The sequence below is a fragment of the Mandrillus leucophaeus genome, unplaced genomic scaffold (assembly GCF_000951045.1).
Source record: "Mandrillus leucophaeus isolate KB7577 unplaced genomic scaffold, Mleu.le_1.0 Scaffold455, whole genome shotgun sequence".
In the NCBI taxonomy this organism is placed as follows: Eukaryota; Metazoa; Chordata; class Mammalia; order Primates; family Cercopithecidae; genus Mandrillus; species Mandrillus leucophaeus.
The window spans coordinates 1752811-1777484 of NW_012104865.1; the positions used below are offsets into that span (position 1 = coordinate 1752811).

At 35.3% G+C, this 24674-nt stretch overlaps 1 protein-coding gene across 2 annotated transcripts in view; it reads right to left on the reverse strand.

The window, feature by feature from the left end:
* The window catches only part of PPFIA2 (protein tyrosine phosphatase, receptor type, f polypeptide (PTPRF), interacting protein (liprin), alpha 2), a 542959-nt gene that overhangs the window by 261056 nt on the left and 257229 nt on the right, over positions 1 to 24674 (reverse strand). For both annotated transcript variants that reach the window (XM_011994387.1, XM_011994388.1), the window contains exon 5: positions 970 to 991. In XM_011994387.1, coding sequence (XP_011849777.1) covers positions 970 to 991 — 22 coding nt within the window. The remainder of the gene's footprint in view (positions 1 to 969; positions 992 to 24674) is intronic.

A 24674-nucleotide genomic window follows, 5' to 3' on the forward strand; every position in this document is an offset into this window, starting at 1 on the left:
TTGTCCATGGCATTTAGAAGGTCTACCACAAAAGTGCAAGTGGAGGCTCAGTGCTGCCCCTCTTCTTTTTCCTCCACCTCTGTTCCACACAGTGAGGTCCCTCTCATACATATGTATGCCCTGACCCACATGTACCAGCTTCTCAACCATAAGCAGTCTCCTTTTGGCTCTATGGTCCTAAGGATACACATGTCAGAGATGAGGTTTGCAGACAAAGCAGGAGGCCCATTCAGTCCTTGGAAATAGGCTCAGAGCATTGGATTAGGGATTTTCAGGGTTCCTGGTACATGGAGATGGTGTAGAAGAGGTAATGGGATACTGAACTGGGTCTAGACTCCTGATCTCAGGAACATCTGTTCTAGTGGTAGGGAATAAGACCAAAAGAAGATCATAGACGGGCTGAAGCACAGAGCACCCGACAGGGTTGCCTCCATTTTCTCACATTCCTGATGTACAGTAAGGATTAAGTACCAATAAGTCATTTAGCAGCTGCTGTATCATGAAAATATTTCCATACTGGTGGAAGGAACCAGAATGAGGATGTCAGAAGTTATATGCAAAGTTACATTGGGCTTATAAAATATTTTTTACTCACCTTTCTACAAAGACCTCAACTATAACTTGTATTATTTGCTTATGCATATCATTCCATTAGAATACTTCTTTTCTTTCTTGTCTGCCTGAAAATTTTCCAAAGTTTTCTTTAAAAGTGCAGGTCAAACTTACACTCTGCATGAAATGTTTCCCAATCTTCCATCACCAAAATTAACTTATGTTTAGATAGCACTTTGTACATAATTCTAACTTAACATTGCCACACAGCATTACATTTATGTATGTGTATTTTCCCTATTAGAATATAAATTCACTGAACACATGATATTTGCTCATTCTTTCTTTACCCCAAACCAAATACAGCGTTTGATATATACAAAGGATACAAATAATTTTTGATGAATTGAATTAAACACATATATTAAGTTTCCGATTCCTATACTGTTTTGTTTATCTTTTTCTTGAAATTACTTTTTATCAAGATCTTTTGCAGAAAATGTGACAGAATATTCTAGGTATTATATAATCAGGATGGTCTACGGTAGGCAAATTATCTTTATTGATTCAGCCAATCATTTGGAAACCTTTATTTCTGCAAAAGGCCAGATAGTAAATAATTTAGGCTTTTCTGACTATATGGTTTCTTTCCTGCCACTCAACTCTTATGTTATAGCACAAAAACAACACAGATAATATGTAAACAGCAGGCATGGTTGTGTTCCAGTAAAACTTTATTTACAAAAACAGGCGGCAGGCCAGATGTGGCCCTGATCTATACCAGCACTTCTTAAACATGGTTACACAAGAGAATAAGTCCTAATGCCTTAAAGCATCCAATTATATACTAATTAACTTATCTCATATATATCCAGAATGGTGATAGTTATGTACTATCTTAGGAGAATTGAGAAAATAGTTATTCTAATAGTATTATTTTTTTCTGTGGTTCCGATGAGCAATGCTGGCTGACAGAAATGCTTATCTAGACAATAGACTTCCAGTCATAGATAAGCCTAAGACTATATTATATTTTTAACATAGGCTATCATTGGTTCATATTTATTTTCTTTTCAAACAAATCTGCTTAGGTGTTTTATACTTCAGTTGTTTTATTATATCTAAATGGAAACTGCATATTTATCATTATTAATTCTTTTATTTTGGGTTTTATAAATAAAATCTCTCATTTCTTACATGATAAAGCAGTATTTTTTTTTCAGTCTATATCTTATGAGCTTGAAATTGTATAGATACAACTAAAACCCAGACTACAATTCTTATAAAAATGTACGGGAAATTGCTTTTAATTGAGTTTTTTATGTACCTCTGAAGTAACTTTTTGTATCCAATACTCCATCCAAGCTCTGTAGATACTATCAAGACCCAAAACTTGAAATCTCAATTAGCTCCTCCTTTTCTTTTTTATTCAGTTTATTAGAAAATTTTGTGGCATTTAGTTTTGAAAACATATCCAGCATATAACCACTAGCAACCATGCTGGTCTGAGTCATCCTTATCTTTCCTCTCAATTACTGTAGCAACCTCCTAACTGATCTTTGCTTCTGTCCTTGTCTCCTTTAGTCTACGCTAGGCATACTAGCTAGAGGAGTCCTTTTAAAACATAAAACACATTTGTCTCTCCTTTGTTCAAAATCCAAAGAGTAATCAGTTTTAGATGGAGAAAAATTTATGAGAAACTGGAGGGACCTGTTCATCCTCACATAGACTGGTAGGTCTGGGCACTAGAGCAGAAAACATCTACCATTGAATCTGAAACCTTATCACATAACCAAAGGTTTCTACATTTCAATTCATGTGCTATTTGTTTTCTTAGTATTAGATATTTTTTTTAAAATAATAATACCAAAGAGTGTCTACTACTTCTGACATAAATAAGTGCTAAGTTCCTTAGATCTGGATTCTAATAGTCACACTGTATTAAACTTCAGGATGGGGCATTAACTTTATATATGTATGTAATATATAAATATATGTATGCTTCTTCATCTCTGAAATAAATTTATAGAACAAATACTATTTCCCTCGTGTGTTATCTGCAAGGATCAAATGAGATAATATTTATGGTAAGAGCTTTTTGGGGCTGGGCACAGTGGCTCACGCCTGTAATCCCAGCACTTTGGGAGGCTGAGGTGGGCGGATCACCTGAGGTCAGGAGGTCGAGACCAGCCCGACCAACATGGAAAAACACTATTTCCACTAAAAATACAAAATTAGCCGGGTGTGGTGACACATGCTTGTAATCCCAGCTACTTGGGAGGCTGAGGCAAGAGAATCACTTGAACCCAGGAGGCGGAAGTTGTGGTGAACTGAGATCATGCCATTGCACTCCAGCCTGGGCAACAAGAGCAAAACTCTGTCTCAAAAACAAACAAAAAAACAAACAAACAAACAAAAACACACACACACACACAAAAAGCTTTGTAAAACTTAAAGAATTATAAATAGGAAGAGTTTACTTTCACAGGTACTTTAAAGAATAGAAATAACATTACTTCATTGGGATCCAAACCAAAGCAGAACCTTTTGTCCAATTATTATCAGTGAGATGTTTAGATGTGTAGATGGCGAAACTCTAGATTGTGCCCCTTCTCAGTGGCTTCCAAATATTATACAGAAATTAGAAAATGGTAAGAGAAAGAAGGTTTGCCATTTTAGCCATCATCTTGATCATAAAAGAGTTTCAAATTTTATTATTGAAGGATTCCTATTTCATCCTCCTCCAACTTTTGGTCTAAAAGTTGAGACCAGGGTGAAATACCAGGTATAGAGCCCAAGTGAACAAGCTTTTATTTGCAGGCATTTATATAGGGTCTTTTCTCTGTCCCAAGGAGCTTAGGGGCCTTAGTGGCCTTGACAGCTCTGTCTTCTTCACTCATATTTTCTTGCTTCAGGAAATACTTCGAGGTTTTGCTTTCTGAACTAGGTCACTCCACCTAACCTTTTTTTTTTTTTTCCCTTGATTCCTGACTTCCTCTGTGGATTCAAAATTATATAAACTCCTCTGAAACGAGACTCAGTGCAGCTTCTCTCTGTCCCCATCTCAAAGTTGTGGATCACCTCTACTCACTTCTACAACGACATATGGTTTCTGCAGACCTAGAACAGGTTGAAATTCTGGGAATCTAGCTTGAACAAGAAAGGAAGTTAGATGCCATCTTTAAAGAAAATATTCTCCGTTTTCCCTGAATACAAAGGACTCAACATCATTTTGGTGAGAACTCAACCTTTTTACTTCATTAGAAGTAAAAAGTGAACGGTTTTGCAAGTTCAGAACCATTCTATGCTGTCTTTTAGATGTTAAAGGTGACTGGAATTTAGAAGAGGAGAGAAGAAACGAACACATACCAAAGATCAAAGCAACCTTACCATTCCAATTACTTAATTTCCTATGCCTCATATTTTGGTTTCTTCAGTTGGCAGGTTCCAAAAGTTATCTTTACACATATTCAAAATGTCAATTGTATTTTAGAATTCAAAAATTTAATATTTTCCAAACAGCTATTTATATATATATATATACACACACACACACACACACATATATATATTATGTTAACATTTTTCCAAGCAGCTATTATATAGATATTTCCTTAATAACATATATACAAATAAACAGATGAGGCAGGCAGATGCATACAAATGTGTGTGTGTGTGCCTGTATATGTGTCTGTACACTTCCCACAGAAACCATTCATTTCTCATGAGCTCCTGTAATTGGAACTTTGCCAAACTTGTCTCATATTAATTTTTCCAATTAATCACATACAAACTCAAACTTGTTCTACATTTGAATCTGGTAATTGTACAATCTTTAGCAGTAGACTAAAAAGCTGAAATAAATTTTAAAACAGGTATATATAATATATCTAGAATTTATTATTTACTTAGGTATGAGACACTGTTCAAAGCTCTTTACAGATTTTATTTCTTTAATTCTAAAGACAACATCATGAGATAAGTTTTATGATTGTACCAATTTTAGCAACAACAAAGGAGATAGGAAAAGTCACAAATGTGGCCGGGCGCGGTAGCTCAAGCATGTAATCCCAGCACTTCGGGAGGCCGAGACGGGCGGATCACGAGGTCAGGAGATCAAGACCATCCTGGCTAACATGGTGAAACCCCGTCTCTACTAAAATATACAAAAAACTAGCCAGGGGAGGTAGCGGGTGCCTGTAGTCCCAGCTACTCGGGAGGCTGAGGCAGGAGAATGGCGTGAACCCGGGAGGCGGAGCTTGCAGTAAGCTGAGATCCTGGGCGACAGAGCGAGATTCTGTCTCAAAAAAAAAAAAAAAACCCAGAAAAGTCACAAATGTGTGTGGCAAACATAGCAGGGATTTAAATAGATGATAACCCTGAGTTAAGAATAATCTGTGGAATTTCTGATTTGTGGGGGGAAGAATTCTCACTCTTAATTGTTTTTTTAAAAATTAATATAATGATATACTAATTTTGCATAGTCATAAAAGAAAAAATCTTCAAAGAAATTGTTATTACAAACAAAATATTCATGATTAAGAAGCATAAAAATAAGGCCATGTCTGAAATCATGTTCACCCACATGAAACATTAAACTCAGAATCAACCAGGGAGGCTGATGTGCAGCTAATTAGAAAACATTCTAATTAGTTTTCTTTATAGTTTTCCTTGTTTTTCATCTTTATTCTTTCCTTAATCTTCAAATGGCAGCCGGGTAGATGTGGCGAAGTTACATCCACAACAATAATTTACTAGGAAAAGGAAAGCCATGTTCAATAAGATTTTCATTGCAAGATATACAATAAAAAAATCTGTTAATTTTCAAGCAAAGCAATGAAAGTTGAAAACTCCCTAGCACATATAGAGACGATTCTGAAAAATATCGGGTCAATTTTGTGACCATTTTTGACCCATATCTAGGCATTTTCAAATAATGTCAAGAGACATCATTTACATTTGAAAAAGCATATAAAAAGGAAAAAAGAAACCTCTCACCACTGCTATCAGACATTTTGTGGTGGGAGTGTCAATTAGTATAAACTTTTGGAAAATTATTTGTTAAGAGAATGCCTCTTCAAGGAAAGCATTATAAGAAAATAATTAGAAATGAAGATCAAAATTTATGAACAATAATATCCACAGTTAAAATTGATTAAAATGCAATTTATAATCATGCAAATTTAGATAACATAGGAAAATATTTCAAATAATAGTACATTTTTAAAAAATACTGTACAAGATTATATGTACCACTAGATTTCAGATACATAAAAATACATCCAAAGTTGCATCAAGCTATTTCCTCTATATTGTAGGTTCTGTGAGGGGAAAAACAAAAAACCCTGCTGTTTACTTTCATACTTTCAGCATCTACATCAGTATACGGAACATAATCAACGCTCAGTGCAAAAAATAAAGTTAAATGATGAATGAATATATATACTTTCATTCATATATATTCAATATACACCTGGTAAGCAATCCTTTAAGAACCCAACATTTCCAAGTCCTGAGCTGATTGGCTAACTGAATAGACCAAACATTTCTACAGGAAGCAGACAGTGTATATTCAAAGAAACAGTCCTTTCTTAGTTTTGCAAAATTGGGCAGTAGAATGTTTCTGTTTGTTAATTTGAAAAAAAAAAAAACAAAAAGATAATACCCTAACAACAACTTTTTAGGTTTCTTGTGCAGTTTATGTGACACAAGGCATGAAAAGTATTTAGCATATAAACACATAGCACTAAATAAATTGGAGGTGCAGTTACTCCAGTAAACAGAATCTCTCAAGGCCTATTGAGATGCACTGTGTGATTTTTTTTTTTTCCTGCCTGCTTTTAAGCTTTTTTTCTGTCGTGTCCACCAATGTCAGCATGTTAGCTAACAATGTGTCTAATACTTAGTAGATGCTCTCTTATCATCCCTTACTTAAAAATCCCTTAACGGCTCCCCAATGTCTTCATTACAAAATCTAAACACCTCATGCTGACATAAAACATACCTGATGTTCTGGTCAGCCTCTGCCTCTCCCTTCCCATCTCCCACTGCTATCTCTTATGTACCGGCAGCCAAAACAAATTACTTACATTCTCTGAGCATTCTACGTTCTAAACTTTGTGATGCTGGACCCAGCTTAAAATAGAATTTTTCTTTAATCTAAATTATAATCTTCCTTTAAAATTAACCCATTAGTTTTTATTGCACTTAAAAAATAATTTTAGCTTTTCTCAAAAATGTTTAATTTTTAAACTTTTTAATTGTTTATTTTTACTTCAAAATATTTGGGGTTCAGGTGGTTTTTGATAACATGGACGAGTTCTTTGGTGGTGATTTCTGAGATTTTGGTGCACCTGTCATTCGAGCAATGTACTGTATACTCAATATGTAGTCTTTTATCCCTCACTCCCCTCCCATTCTTCCCCACAAGTCCCAAAAGTTCATTACCTCATTCTTATGCTTTTACATCCTCAGAGCTTAGCTTCCACTTATAAATAAATGACAACAAAATATGATATTTGGTTTTCCATTCCTGCTTTACTTCACTTAGAATAATCACCTTCAGTTTCACCCAAATTGTGGCAAAATACATTATTTTGTTCCTTTTTATGCCTGAGTAGTATTCCATGGTGTTAACTAAAAAGCTTCTGAACAGCAAAAGAAATAATCAGCAGAGTAAATAGACAACCCGCAGGGTGGGAGAAAATATTTACAAACTATGCATCTGATAAAGGAATAATATCTAGAATCAACACAGAACTCAACCAAATCAGCAAGAAAAAAATAATAATCCCATCAAAAAGTGGGCAAAGGACATGAATAGACAATTCTCAATAGAAGATATACAAATGACCAACAAACATGGAAAAATGCTCAACATCACTAATTATTAGGGAAACACAAAATTAAACCACAGTGAGATACCAACTTATTCTTGCAGGGATGTCCATAATTCAAAAGTCAAAAAACATTATATGTTGGCATGGATGTGGTGAAAAGGGAACATTTTTACACTGCTGGTGGGAATGCAAATTAGTACAACCACTATGGAAAACAATATGGAGATTCCATAGAAAACTATAAGTGGAACTAGCATTTGATCCAGCAATCCCACTACTGGGAATCTACCCAAAGGAAAGGAAGTCATTATACTAAAAAGAAACATGGACCTGCAAGTTTATAGCAGCAAAATTTGCAATTGCAAAGATATGGAACCAATCTAAGTTCCTACCAAACCAGTGGTTAACTTTTCATTTTGAAAGAAGTTTAGATTCATAGAAGAGTTATAAAGATAGTACACAGAGTTCACATATAACTTTCATCCTCTTTCCTCTAACAATGACATCTTATAGTATGTTCACCATACTAAGAAATTAATATTTGTGCAACAGTTTACTTTTATTTTTTAAAATGATTTTATGTAGTTAAAAAAATCTATGCCACTTGAAATTGATCAACAATATATAATAAAGGTAGAACAATCAGGCATACATTGGTGGGTAACCTTTCTCTGAAGATTAGTGTCATAAGAATGTTTTCTCTATATTTTCCATGAGCAAATTATGAAATGAATCCAGATTTACTTGTCATCTATGACATTTAAATGGCAATAAATTAGCAGCCTGCTTTATATATGATTTTCCCCTCAGTGACAGAATTAAACCTCATTGCTCTACAAAAATGAACAAGCAAACCAACCACAAAGTCATATTCAAGTATTTGTTTTTTATCTTCTTATTTACCCATATGATTATTTCTTGAATTAATATTACATGAGCAGATTGATTTGGAATTGTGGCGACAGACAAAAAATCTTTTATGTCTGCCTCAATAGAACTTCCAGAATTTAATTAAAATTTATTCATTGGTTCTGTCCTCTTCTATCCCAGTCAAGATTCCTCCCCTGAACAAATACAGTATATAGGGTCGGCGCAATGAGCAGAAATGCTCAGAAAATGTCCTCTCTCCTATTAACCTTATCCACATGTGAACGTCTACTGATGGTAGCATTTAAAACACCTTATCTTTCTTTTATTTTAAAAGAAAACTAATTTAAGTAATAAGTAAAATTCAGAATTAATGTCTTCACTGCTACATTCTATCATAGTACAATTCACATATTAAGTTGCTAAATAATGACAACACCTGTAACTTTTCTTTGTAATCATATGAGCAAATGAATTAATTGGAAGTTAAGTTATTTTATTGTGACACTTCTAGAAGTGGTTAATTTAAAATTAGGATTTTCATACACATAACTTTAGGACATTTTTGGAGGTATGTACTGTCTTAAAATGTATCCACATGCAAGTGAACTCATTTACTAAGGCTGAAATTAGAAATAAAACACTTTAAGGAAATTTGGTATTCTTAAATCATACAATTCTGATACAACTAAATGATACTTTTTTTGACACATATGACCATTCAAAATAATTACTTTTATACAATGATAAAGTTGATATCTGTTTTTAAAAAATAAATGTGATAAATTATCCTGCATGGCCTACATTTATTCCTTGTTTAAATTCACTATGTTTTCCTTGATAAAAGATTGGTAGAAACAAATTAACTCATTTATTATTCTATGACATTTTATCATTTAAGCTGTCACTTATGCTTTTATTATAGAGAAGAATCTCTGGTGAATTCTTAGAGACTTTCTTCCTACCCACTTTTCTGCATTCCTTAAGTGTTGTTTTCTGCTATTATATTCAATCTGCAAGATCACATACAGCTAAAATAAATTTAATGAGAGAGAAAGTATGTGTTTCTATTACTGGCATTGCCATGAATTTTATATCACTGGTTTGCTTTGGTAATTTTATACTGAGAAATGAAGATATATAAAATCATCATAATAAAAAAACAAAGTGCCAATTAAAATTATACTTTGTAATGAACAGTATTTGACCGAAGTGCTGAAGTAGTTAATGCTAAGTCAAGTAATGAGGGGTACAAGGTTACCCCTCTCTTTCCTACCAGCTACATGTACCAATGAGTAAATCAAAAGAAACCCTTCCTGTAGGATAAAAAGCTTGCTGTGCTTCAGAAATCTTGAAGATTACCCAACATAGATATAAACACACTCTGATAAATGCAAATAACATACAAATCTAAATGCATATTATTTATATTGATAAATATGCTGTGTTTACACATATTAATAAAAGTATAAATAGCAACAATTCTAAAGATTTTGCTATCATTATTTTAGCTTTATCATCAATTTCTCTTTCTGACTTGGGTTTGGATTTAGCTGCTCTTCAACTACTCTGATGGCCAGTCTAGGCTACTGAAGACTATCACCTGCTTTATTCATCACCTTAGATGCTTATAGTACACCTTCTCAATGAGTGTCCTCTGGATATTTTAAAGTCAACTCAAGTTCAATGTCTTCAAAACTTACCTTCCCCACATTTTCTCTTTTTGAATATTATTTGATAAACACTGGATTATTTAACAATTCTATTTTCAAATCAGAAATCTGGGAGTCATTCTATATTCATTTTTCTCATGAGTACATCCAATATATCAGCAAAGCCTAAAAATTCTACCCCAAATAGATTTCTAGAGCCTCACTCTTTTCTCTCCTTCCTCACATTTGATCATCTCTTACCAAAACTCTTTCTTGAATTTCCACTATACCGGCACATCTTATACTTGGAAAGACCTTAAACTCCCAGCATGCCAATTTTTTTTTTTTTTCGTATCTTATGGCTTAAATAGTTTTAAAGATATTATGTTTTTTTCCACATGAGTTATGGGAATTAAGGAAAAGATGCTCTCCAGATTTATAATTCTTATATAGCTTTTCTATTTGGAAAAGAGTAGAAGAGTGGAAAAACGTATTTTGGATTTGTTTCAGATAGATTAGTTTTACCATTTCAAACTTCAAGTACTGTCTTTATGCTTGTTTAAAGTTGGCCAAGTTATGTAACTACCAAGAGATAGATTCTACTTATTTGTAAGAGGAGGATAATACTTCCTGAAAGAATTCTTGTTGAGATTAAATCAGATGTAATATATAATGTTCCTGTCTTCATTTGTCAGCTCTTCTATCCACTTAGCTTTCAGTTACCAGCATTTCCAATTATAATTTGATTTATAAAATAAAATTTGACTTTGTTGTTATGGGTTGGTGTCCTCTCCCAAATATGTCAAAGTCCTAACCATTGTACTTGTAAGTTTGAACCTTTCTGGAAATAGGGTTTTTGCAGAAGTTAAGATGAAGTCATTTGGTTGGGTCTTAACCCAAAATGACTGTGTCCTTATAAGCACTAGAGATTTGGACAGAGACAGACACATACACAGAAAGACAATGTGAAGACACAGGGAGAGGTCATCTACAAGCCAAGGAATCTGAGGCAATCAAAAGTTCAAAGAATGGACCAGATTCTCCCATACAGCCTTAAGCAGGAATCAACCCTGCAAACACCTTGATTTTAGACTTTTAGCATCCAGACTGTGAGATAACACATTTCTGTTGTGTAAGCCACCCAGTTTGTGGTACTTTCTTATGGCAGCCTCAGCCATCTAATAAAGTTGTTTTATTATGTTTTTTTAAATGTGCCCACTATTATGTTAACTTTTTTGGAAGGTTAACTAATGAAATATCTGAACCAGAAACACATAGATAACTTGTCATATCACTTAGTAAAGTACCCCAGGAAACTAGACGGTTCATGAAAGATGTTGATAATGTTAGGCATGAAACCAAGAGGAAAATATGTTTAATGAATTGCTCTTGCATCCTACAGAACGAGAGAAGGCATCATGATTAAAAGAGAAGTAAAATAAAATATGCATCATTTTCCCTTAACTCCACATTATAGCTTTTTTTGTGTCTGTTTTGCATTGTTCAGAGTTCTAGTTCTAGTAAAAGAGAACAGAATCCACTCAAACTAGGGGGAAATCTGTCACAGCATGTTAAATGTCTTACCGCATCACTGGTAGAGATGACAAAATAGACTTTAAGCCAAACATTTAGTAACTAATCCTAAAGCTACCCGGCAGAACAAGGATCCAGGAGAATTACTGTCTCTTCCACAGTTAGGAAGTAACCAGCTTCAGTTCTCCACCACTACTGCCACGATGAGGAAGGATATGTAGCCGTAGCAGCTCCAGAAACCCAACATGGCTTCTACAGCCTGCACCAGTGAAAAGCATTCCACACACTTTTCAAGATCCTCAGAGTTGCTGATCAGGTGCTGAGGCCTCAGCTAATGCTGCCAAGAAAAACTCCACATGCCTTTGACTGTGCTTATAGGTAGACAGAGCAGGAGCCACTGAAATTCGGCTTTCCGAGAAGACTTATGATTGACTGAACCTCAATCACATTGAGAACTCTAGTTGCAAGAGAATCTTGAAGATGTAGATTGTAGCTTTCTATATTCTGCAATTCTTCAAGGACCATTAAAAGGAGATTGGTATGGTGTTGAGCACCAAGCCACTATACCCACCAAATAACACAGAAACATTGGTTAGTTATGAAACTCTCTTAGGCACCTGATGCAGGCTCGACTTTAGGAATTCTTACTCTTCATAACCACATATAAGCTATTAGCCTTTCTCTTTCCTGAAAACCTAGTTTTGAGGCTGCTTCTCTCAGGTGACACTACCTGCTACCTTTCCTTGTTGCAATAATTTACAAATGCCCCAGAGTTACTTCCTTAAAGATTTTAACACCTGGACCATGGCCAATTTCACTATTCCAGTCAAAATTCTTGATGATCCAATACCAACATGGAAGGATATTGACCATCTCTTTTACAATAACTTCATCCTCAATCATGTCTCAGCCATCTACTTTCAAGGTCATATCTATGTCCTGCTAATAACAATAAGTACACCCCAATTCCATAATCTCAACCTTAAACATCTCATTCTCTATCTACTAATTTTCTCTATTTCTAATACTTTTACTCCTCAAATAGCTAAGATTCAGTAATTCTTCAAAGCTAGGAGAACCAAATCCACTGCAGACCACTCCTCCATGCTTTCTCATGTTCTCACATCCCTAGCTATTCATCTTAGATAGTACAACCCATCACGGTAAGCACTTTCTTTTTCTTTCTTTCTTCCTTTTTTTTTTGAGACGGAGTCTCACTCTGTTGCCCAGGCTGGAGGGCAGTGGTGCGATCTCGGCTCACTGCAAGCTCCGCCTCCCGGGTTCCCGCCATTCTCCTGCCTCAGCCTCCCGAGTAGCTGGGACTACAGGCGCCCGCCACCGCGCCCGGCTAGTTTTTTGTATTTTTAGTAGAGACGAGGGTTCACTGTGTTAGCCAGGATGGTCTCGATCTCCTGACCTCGTGATCCACCCGCCTCCGCCTCCCAAAGTGCTGGGATTACAGGCGTGAGCCACTGCGACCGGCCATGGTAAGCACTTTCTTACTGACACCTTCACCTTTCTAAGCATCTCTTTCTCTTCCCCAGAACTCCCTACAAACTTTCCCTGCCTTATCATTTTTTCTATCTATCTATCTATCTATCTATCTATCTATCTATCTATCTATCTATTAATAGTTGCCTCTTTTCCTACTTGGCCATAATTTCCATGAGGGCAAAGACTCTTTTGTTTATTGCTGTTTTCTCAGATGGTGAAATTGTGGTTAGTATGTAATAAGAGCTCAATAAATAGTTACTGAGTAAATTAATGACATAATAATATTTTAGGTTAACTAGAATATTGTCTGTCAGGTTAAAGCTGCTTAAATATCTTACTGAATAAATGAGTTATATAGAATAAATCCTGAGATAAAACGAACCTTTAAAGTCTATTTGATCTACTCATTAAAGGTAGAATGAAAAATCAATTGTGTAAAGCCAGTAATATACAAAATAAACAAAACAAATGTATTCTATTCATTTTGTCATATATCATACTTTGAAACTTCCTTCCATTTCTAAAAACTTTTCCTCCTAAATTTCCTACCTTTTAAATGGAAATTACCTCAATTAAAGTAACAATATAATTCTCAAAGATTAAAAATATATGAGATAACTAATTGAATAAACTCTTACATTGGTCCATTAAAATAACTACAGGTTATATTAATATTGTGCTGGAACTGATTATCTTCAAATTGATTCTATTCTCCTCAATCTTTCTTTAAGGAAGGATATTAAGACTTGAAAATACTTAAAGACTAATTTTAATGCTGCATTTCAGCAGTCACAATGTAATTCCCAAATGATTAATTACATCAGGTAAATCAACCATGACAAGCTATTAATAGGAAATGGAGGAGAAAATTATATTAGTAAAAACTATTTAAACTGATTATCTAATTATAGAGAGACCTACATTACATAACCATGCAAAAGGAGAGCCTATAGAGGTACAGTTGCATGTCTGTAACTTCAAATGTTTATGGTGATGTTGCTTCCATTACTATAATGAACTATTAGGTGACCTACAATATATCAAATGACATGGAATCATGTACTTAAAGAAATGTCTCAAGACCTTATGTAACTAACATGCTCCTAAAGCCTTCACAGCATTTAGCTATAGAAGCAAACAACACAAATTGCTATTTAGAACTTACAATAATGATGAAGGATTAATTTTAAAATGGAATTTTCTGAGTTTATATACAGTCCCCTGTTATCCATGGAGGAATGAATACATTCCAAGATCTCCAGTCAATGTCTGAAAACAGATAGTATCAAATTTTATATATGTTTTTTCCTGTCTATATGTACACGTAATAAAGTTTAATATGTAATAAAATTTAATTTATAAATTAGACACAGTACTCCTACTGTGTCTAAAATACTCCTACTATTTTATTAACAAAAATAAAGTAGGACAATTATAACAACATACTATAATAAAAGTTATGTGGATGTGGTCTCTCTCTCAAGAATTATCTTATTGCACTGTCTTCACCCTTCTCCTTGTGATGATGTGAGATGATATAATGTCTATGTGACAAGATGGAGTGAGGTGAAAGATGTGGTAGGCATTTAACACTGGGTTACTTGGACCTTCTGACAATATGTCAGAAGAAGGCTCATCTGCTTTAGGTGATTCTGGATGACTGATCTATCACGATGTTCATGACTGGATGTCAGGAGTAGATGATGTTGATGCCTAACACTCAGGTAGTGTAGACAGCATGGATATGCTGGACATAGGGAGGATTCACGTCCCGGGCAGAATGAAGCGGGTTGGCGTGAGATTTCATCACACTACCCTGAATGGTGGGTAGCAATTTAAAACTTATAAACTGTTTATTTCTGTAATTTTCCATTTAATATTTTTGAGCCATACAACTGACCTTAGGTAACCGAAACCACAATACTGAACTGAAAGTGAAACCATGAATAAGTGAGGACTACTGTACTTGTGACTCACAAAGTATGCAATAAACACTTGTTCTTTCCATCTTCCACTTTGATTCTTTCTTCTTTTCTTCTTCGTTTCTTCTTTTGGCAAATATTACTTGTCATCTACTACATGCCAGGTGCTTTGACAGGTCTAGCAGAATAGTACATAACAAGACAGACAAGGTGACTGAGATCTGAAGGATAGGAAGTAGTCAGTTAAGAGAACAGCTGAGAAGAAGAGGGTCAGGAGGTAGTGACCACCCTTCCTGAGAGCATCCCCACACATTTCTGCTGCTGTATTCTAGGAGCCAGGGTGCTGAACATAGAATCAGTGACAGTGCATGTGTCAAGAGGAGAGAGAAAGTAGGCAGGATTTATACCATGCAGTGCCTGGTAGCCCAGTGAGAGGGTTTGTTCCCATTAGAACTGCAATGGGAAATCATTATAGCAGATTTTTTTAGGGGGGTGGGGAAGGGAGGTGTCACATGATATAAACATTTTAAAATATAATAGCAGAAATGTTTCTCTATTTATATGTTGCCCTATTTTGTATATAGTGCTAGGGAATCATATAAATCCAAAAATTATGCCATGTTTTTACAAAAGTGAGGTCCTAAATATTCACAAAAGAATTACTAGACTGTAACTCAATGATTATAGTCAATGGAATACAACATATTCTAGACTGTTTCTAGAAATTTCAGGAGTCATGAGAAAAAAAATGTGTGGTCTAATGTTCACTAGCAAAAGATCAAGGTGAGTTTCGAGTCTTCTGCATTCCCTCAATAACAGCCCCTCACAAAAGCCGTTTAAAATAGTAACTGCGGTGAGCGTATTTATCATCTAATTGAGCTGGTGATGGTTTATTCTGATATTTACTAAACACTTATTCTTTGGAAAAGATTCATCTGCAATGTATCATCAACAGTGGTAAGTACAGTGTACACATGCAGTAAGTGCAATATAATAACATTTTCTTATTTGAGAACAATTTTGAAAAGTAATGTCATCCAAAGGAACAGAGTTTGAAATGTTCATAGCCTGTTGTTAAAATCATTGCCCAGCTCTTTGGGAGGCTGAGGTGGGTGGATCACGAGATCAGGAGATCGAGACCATCCTGGTTAACAAGGATCTCTACTAAAAATACAAACATAAATAAATACATAAATAATAGCCAGGCGTGGTGGTGGGCACCTGTAGTCCCAGCTACTCAGGAGGCTGAGGCAGGAGGATGGCGTGAACCCGGGAGGCGAAGCTTGCAGTGAACCGAGATTGCGCCACTGCACTCCAGCCTGGGCAACAGAGTGAGACTCCATCTCAAAAAAAAAAAATCATTGCACATTTTTTCATAAAAATCAGTGATCTTGTATTATGAAACTAAATTGCATCCAAGACTGCTGAATTTTGTATTACAAAGTTTACATTGTAGATTGTTACATAAAGACAGCAGCAAGGGTTAATTTTTGCAATTATTCTTTATCCAACCAAATATGATAATAAAATGCATTTACCTATGGGAATAAAGATGAATCAAATAAAATATTTGAAATATGGCATTGTGCATATACTTGTTCCATAATAGCTTTTTGAAAGTATTAAATCTATAGATGTGAAAGAAGAAAGAATATAAAAAATCTGAAACTGGACAAGAAACGTTCATTATGCAAGATATTTAAAGCTAGCTATTGAATTGCTTCAAAATAATTTATTGTAGGCTATTATTTTCTTCCTGATTCCACTGCCTACACCTTACCAGGGAATAAATAGGTACTCTCCTATGTGTGCAAACACCTTCTTTTTAGAAATATTAACCATCCACTGTGGATTTTATAGATACACTACAATATATGGAAAATTGGATGTAACTCTATATGTCTTACATGATCAGAAAAATATGTTACATTAAAAGAATATTCTTTCTGAAGATTAACTCTGAAAAATAAAGTTTTAAAAGGGCTTATACAGGGCGATTTAAATGCAAAAAGTTGAATCAATCAGCACTACATCTCTGTAAGCACACAATAGGAAAATTTCTGAATGAGAAATTACACATGCTTTCTGTCATCAGGCTCCTGCTAGCTCAGTGCTGTATTTCATCCTACACTGCTGCAAATGCATCTTTATAAAATTACAGCACTACTACTAACATTCCGTGCTTCATTTCACCGAATTTCAACCTAATCACTTCCCTGGCATTGAATTTTTTCCTCAGAAGCCCTTTTCCATGACAAATAACTCTCTTATCTACCTTGATTCTTCACAGAATGGTTTCCTCCGGCTTGCTTTGACTGCAAAAACTTTATTTAGAGTGCATCACTGTCCTATGATCCTCGCTCACAGAGACAATATTCTGTATTAGTTAAGGTAGTGGTAGCTTCTGTAACAAATAAATCCTGAAATTTCAATAGAGGTTTTTCTAATTAGTGGACTGGGGGAATTTTCTCCCTACACTTACTCAAGGACTCAGGCTGATGGAGGTTCTACCATCTTTAGCATGTCGCTTCTAGTTTGCTCAAAGGATCAACACTCATCTATCAGAGGATTACATGAGATTATTTTTTGGCCAGGCCAGAAATTGATGTATGCTATTCTTGCCACTATTTCATTGGTGATAAATCTGTCATGTGGCTGCTCCTAACAGAAAGGGAGGATGGGATATACGTTATACCCAAGTGCCCAGCAAGGAAGAAGAACAGTTTTGCTAAACAGTTAACCAGTCTCTCACAGTACCATAGACTTCACATGCAATAGGCACAGGAGTTTGTTAGCATTTTTCTAGTTAGTAAATAGTTCCTTATTCCTAGGACACTTGAACAAACTACATCTTTCTTAGAATTGACAACCCCTTATATTCTTATCTCTCTGAGATGTTTTAATCTTCACATGGTTGACCCATTTCAAAACGTATCTTCCTGATTAAAAAAAAAAAAGGTATTTCAACATAAACATTCTTTACTGTCCACCTCTTCTGCTACTCATATTCATGGTCATGCATGCACCTCGCTTTGCACATTTTTGTCATTTGAACATTTGACCTATTATTAATTATTGAATATTGCATCCTTTTTTTCATCTGCATGCCCTAGGAAATATTATTTCTTTTAATAATAGAATTCTGTAATAAAATCTTCACTGAACTACCCTTCTCATTCCTGGGGGTGGTATCTGTACACTGTGTTGCCAAAAAAAACTTAGAGCTTACCTCCATAATGTGAGGAATGCTTAGAAAATGAAAATATTCTACTAACTTAACAAGAGCTTAGGCTGAACTTTTCCACCCCATACCTCTTGCTAATTTCAAATTAACCCACCAATAGCTGCTAAACCTTGGTCACAGTCTTGCTTTTTCTACATCTACTACCATGGTTAGTGAAACATCAGTTTCCCCATATCTTCCAAAAATATAAAAAATTAACAATTTTTAGAATAAAACCAAACTTTTAGAACTTCGGACCATCTAGTTACCTAGATGCCCTTCCCTCCTTTATCTGCCTTAAAAAAACTCACTTATTTTCCACTACCAAACTCACATATTATACATTGTATGATACTTCTGCTGCCCCCGGCAAAGCTGGGGGAGTGACTGCCACCACTTTGTTTTGAAAGTAAGTGCTGAAGAACATCAGTGCCCAGGAAGAGAGCTGCCTTGAGGGTGGGTCCGCTTCAGACAGTCCCCATTGAGTCAATGCCCAATGGAGCCATCGGGGTAGTTCTATCCTCAAGACCATAGACTGGTAGAGCAACCAGAGTTCTATTCCAGCACAGAAGAGCTCTGGTGTGGGCCGCACCCAGCAAAACCAAGCAGGGCTGCCTGGAGCCCTGAAGCCCATTTGCCCAGTAAAGCTGAGAAGATGGAGCCTGTACCCCAGTGTGTCCAGAAGACGACACCTGCCCCAGTGGACTTCAAGGGCAGATAACTGAGTCAAAGAAGATTCTTCCACAACATTTATGTTTTGGACTTGTTCAGGACCTATCATTTATTTCTTCTTTCCTATGGCTAGGAGCAAGGAATGTCTTTCCTTGCCTGTCCCACCATTATATTTTGGAAGCGCATAACTTGTTTAATTTCACTGGTTCACAACTGGACAAAAATTTGCCTCGGAATGAATTATATCTTGAGTCTCACCCATATCTGATTTAGATAATATTTAGATGAGACGTGAACTTTAGACTTCTAAGTTGATATTAGAACAAGTTAAAATTTTGGGGGCAATTGAAAAGAAATGAATGCATTTTACATTTGAGAAGGACATGGCTTTTTTGGGGACAGGGGCAGAATGAAATGGTCTAAATATATCCCCTTAAAATTCATATGTTGAAACGCTAGTCTCCAAGGTGATGGCATTAAGAAAGGAAGCCTTTGTGAGATGATCAGCTGATGGGGGCAAATCCTTCATGAATGAGATTAGTGCCCTTATTAAAGAGGTCTGAAACTCCTTACCCATTAAAGCTGCCATGTGAAGTTACAGCGAAAAGACAACTGTCTGTGAACCAGAAAGCAATCCCTTACTAGACACTGAATTTGAGGGTGTCTTGATCTTAGATTTCCAAGCATCCAAACTGTGAGAAATAAATTTCTGCTGTGTATAAGTTACCCTGTTCTTGGTATTTTGTTATAACATCCCAGATGGATGAAGACACCTTCCTTGACAATTCTCTACCCTTTTAGATAGAGTTAGTTTGGCTCCTGTGATGGATAGAGCCTATGGACAAGGTCAAGACACTGGTATTTTTTCCTCTAGTGTTCACTTTCTATACATACCCTTTTGTGTTACAGAACTTGTGACTTGCTCCTAGCCAAGGTGAAGAAGTGCAAAGATTTTTGCATATGTATTGAAGGTTCCAAATCACTTGCTTTTGGGTTAATCAAAAGGAATATTATTCTAGATGAGTTTGACTAAATCAAGTGAAAAGTCTTTTTGGAAAAATATATGAAGCACCCTGCAGGTAAGGGAAACTTTCCTGCTGAACTTGAAGGAAAGTGTAGGTGACCCCTAAGAGCTGAGGGTCTCAGTACTACAATCAAAGGGCCTAAATTCTAGCAGCCACCCTGTGAGCTTGGAAGAGGGCTCTAAGCTCCAGGTGACAACTCAGATCTGGCCTCTGAAACTTTGAACAGAAGACTCACCTAGATTGTGTCTAGATTTCTGAATCAGGGAAATTGTGTGATAATGCCTGCTGTTTTAAGTTGCTAAATGTGTGGTGAGACTCCAAATTCCATAAAGGCAGGAACCATATCTCATTTATAAAATTCAGTAATCAGAACATATTTTATTTTTGGCTAGAATCATATAGATACATAACAAAATTCTTATATGTTTTCCAACTATTCTTGTCTAAGTAATCTAGTCGTTGGTTAAAAACAAAAGTAAAATCAGAAAATCAAAAAATCCTTATTAAAAATCCAGGTCTCAGGTCTCAATAGTGGACATTGATGGGTCTTTTTTTCCTTTCCAAGTACTTAGATATTAGACTAGGTATTTAGCCTTTTACATGAACCCCTGATAGTTTAAGGAAAGCCAATTAATTGCCTACCTTCAGACAACTCTTTTAGCTTGAGACAGCATTTTTTTATTTCCCTAATCTCAAACATCAGCATAGGGATGTGACTTCAGTGAATCTCTTACTTGGAATGCCAGAAACAGAGTGGTCTTTTTCCTGATAGCTGAGAATAAGGATGCATGTGGCACTGATTGCTAATGCAAGGCAATCTGTGGCTTTGAGTTTTGCCTGTTTGGGGATGGAAATAATATCATGAACTGATAGCCAAGTTGATAGCAGGGAAACAAAATCAATTGTGTTTTTGATGACATGACTGAAGACCTGTACCACCACTGCTGAACCTGTCTTATTTCTGGACTTGAGTCACCAGTAAATCTCTTTACTGTTTAAAGCCAGTATTAGTTGGGATTCTGAAGCTTTAACATATAGTCCTAAGTGAAGCCATTTCTAAAACTATATTATCAAAGAATCACTAGGATTGGTATAAAGCAAACATTTGGTCATTTAATTATTCACAAGATGTCAAATAGCTGAATGGATAATTTTGTTAATACATCTTCATATTTTATGATTATGGAAATAGAAAAGTATGACTTTTTTAGATTAATGTTGATTTATAAAGACAGAAGCAATAAATTTTTAAAATATTTAACATTTTTGCTTAATATCTATCTCTAGCTCCTCAATACCCAGTGGTTCTGAGTAGGTTTAGTTTGCATATCATTAATATCTATTTTAATTGGTAGATACAGTTACTCATATATTAGAATTCTCATAACAGATTTCTACCTATGCTTCTAGCTGAGGGTATGATTTAAAAGTTAAAAGACAGAATTATTCTCTGGGAGAATTTAAATTAGCCTTTGATTAGAACCAATAGGGTGGCATAATACCAATACGAAGATGGTGGGAACTTCATATAATTGTAAAGTGGTGATGGCAAGGGGGATTAATTTTGCAAAATCCATGCCAATGATACAATAAAAATATTTGTGTCTTAATTTAGTCTTTGAAACATGTCATTATCTTTGCCTGCAAGAATTTGGCTAATCAATATTTCACTTTAGTAAGTGTCAGCACTGTAAAAGTAAGATGTAGAAACAGACCAAGAAACCAGCATTGGGCATCTGATGCATCATTACTTTTCTCTCTTTCCTGTACCATTCTCATCATGCCACAACTTCAATCATCCTAAGAAAACATGTTACTAATATTCTCATCTTCCATTTTCTAACACTAGGTATTTACTCCTACTATATACACCCTGGGTAGCTCCATTTTATGCTTCTGTTTAGAGTAAAATTATTTGAAGAAGTTGTCTCTTCATTGTATTGACTTCCACTTTTCTTAAGTCTCTTTCAAAGCCTTCTGACAAATCTTAGCAAGGTCCACATGAACACACCCTCCCCTCCCGCTACTCAAATATATGCATAGTTCCTTCTTCACTTCCTTTTCTGAGTTTGTGTCCAAATGGAACCTTCTCAGGTAGGCCTTCCCTCATACTTTCAGTGTTTCCTGTTTTATTTTTTTCTTTAGTGCTTAATACTTATTTAATTACAGTTTATTTATTATATATTTCTGATGGACTGAATTCTTATATCCCCCCAAATTCATATGTTGGAACTCTATCACCTAATGTGATGGTATTAGGAGGTGGAGTATTTGGAAGGTAATTAGATGATGTCAGAAGGGTTTAGTGATGTTACAGGAGTCCTGAGAGAGCCTGCTTCTTGCTTGCATCATATAAGGACACAAGGCACCACCTATGAATGAAAATCTGCTAGGCTTTCACCAGATACCAAATCAGCTGACACTTTGATTTTGGACTTCCTAGCTTCCAGAACTGTGAGAAATAAACTTCTGTTGTTTATAAGCTACTCAGTTTATGATATTTTGTTGTAGCAGCCTCAACAAACTAACACAACCTTTATAATCACCACCAATCACTCCTACTAGAATGTAAGTTCCATGAAAGAGAGTTTCTTTTTATTCTATTCACCTTATTATTTCAGTTCCTAGAATAGTACCTACCCCTTAGCAGATATTTCGTATTCCTTGAATGAATGAGAGAGTGCCATTGATCAAGTGAGCAAAAATTAGGGGAGTCACCAACAGTAGACAGAGGATCTCAGGGTACATCTTGAAGCAGGCAGGTCAATTGAGAGAAATCAAGAACTCAGATAGTGATATGGGTAACAGGAATTTAGAAGCTCAACCAAATGATTAGGTAAAAGACACAGGATTCCAAGTTCCAGAATAGAATTAGATAAAGTATCAGCTTTCTACTGAAAAAAAAAATCCATACTCACTTTATATAGTCTAGAGACTGAATTTATTTCAAACCCGGCTGATTTATGAGTGGAATCAGGCAAATACAACTAATTTCTAGATATGAGGGGAAATAAAAGGAGTGCCTGACAATAGAATTGGCTTTCCATTCAAATTACTGAGTACATGTGTTCATCCCTAAGCAGCAATGCTTTATGATTTTCTATGACGACAAAATATAATTTAAGTTCACCAGTTTATAAATTTATTTACCAATAAATACACAGAAAAATAAATGACGAGTTAATGGGTGCAGCACACCAACATGGCACATGTATACATATATAACAAACATGCACATTGTGCACATGTGCCCTAGAACTTAAAGTATAATAAAAAATAAATAAATTAATTAATTTTTAAAAAAAGAAAAATAACACCAATACTAGAAACAATCTACAAATGTGTTGTGAAAAGCATTTCCATAGCAACATCAGAATAATTATCGCTATAATCAGCAGTAGAGAAAATGTGCTAAAGCCAAGCTTTATTTTTCTCAGAATCATGGGACTGCAGTGCTCACCCACACAACAGAATCAGCAGCATGAAAAACAACAGAAAATTATATTTTATGTATAAAACAGTCATTGAGCACTCTACAATTACATAGAAATCAATGAGTACAAAAAATAGATTAACAGCTATGAAAAGAGACAATTATGACATTTTTAGTGTCAGTAAAATGTATCATACTCTAATATGAAATTATTTTTCTAAAATTAATGCACTGTAGCTAGAGACCCAATTTTAGAAGAAGAAATAAAAGCTCATATCAAACATCTTAATTTGTAACTCATTAATGCAACTAGCAAGACTTCATCTGGAATCAAGAAAGGCACAGTTTCTCAGAGTCAATGGGTCAGATAAAAGATGAAACTGACAACCCACAAGGGAACTATTCTTATTTTAATGGACAACATTAAACAAAGAAAATACTATAAAAATAAGTAGTTTTCTGTGTTACATAAAGATACAAGCCATGAAGTATAAAAACGAAGTCATCATAGATTTCTCTAGTCAAGCAAAGACACCTGTGTCTATTTGCTAATATTTTATTTACTTTTTCAGTATCAAGTGATAAAGTAATATCTTAATTTTCTTGAATTTTTATTTTTCTGCTATTTTCAATCTCTATGAGTGAAGAAAAACCCAATCCAATAGTCCACCAGGAAGAAATAACCTCCCAAGGAGACTAGAAGCTGTATATTTATTCCAAGTAAATAGAGAGAGAGAGAAAGAGAGAGAGAGGCAGGGAGAGAGGGAGAGAGACATATACAAAAAGTAAGGGCGGGGAGGAGAGAGGGAGAGAGAGAGAGAGAGACAGAGAGAGAGAGAGAAAGATCCATATACCAGGATTGCTCCAGGCACTAAAAATACAAAGGCAAGCAAGGCCATTTTTTGTTCAATGTCAGCTGAATGCCTTTAGAAATTGTAATTTTCCAATGGGGGTTGGCTAACTCCAGCTCCTCTGGTCAAATATAGCTGACTACTTGTTGTATGGTCCAGGTGCTAAAAATGTTTTTTATACTTTTAAATGGTCCACATGGAGGAGAACAACACACACTGGGGCTACTGGAGGGCAAAGAGTGAGAGGTGGGAGAGGATAAGGAAAAATAACTAATGGGTACTAGGCTTAATACCTTGGTGATGGAATAATCTGTACCAAAAAACCTCATGGCACAAGTTTATCTGTGTAACAAACCTGCAGATGTACCCCTGAACTTAAAATAAAAGTTAAAAAAAAAAAACAACAACTATGTAGACCAACACATACAATGTTATAAACTAAAATAAGAAGAAAAAGAACTTTCAAAGAATATTACATGACTTATAAAAATTATATCAAATTCAACTTTCAGTGTCCATAAAGTTGTTTTATTGGAACACAGCCATGACCACCCAGTCTTTCATGCATTGGCTGTCACTGCCTTTGAGCCACAAGAGCAGAGGTGGGTAGC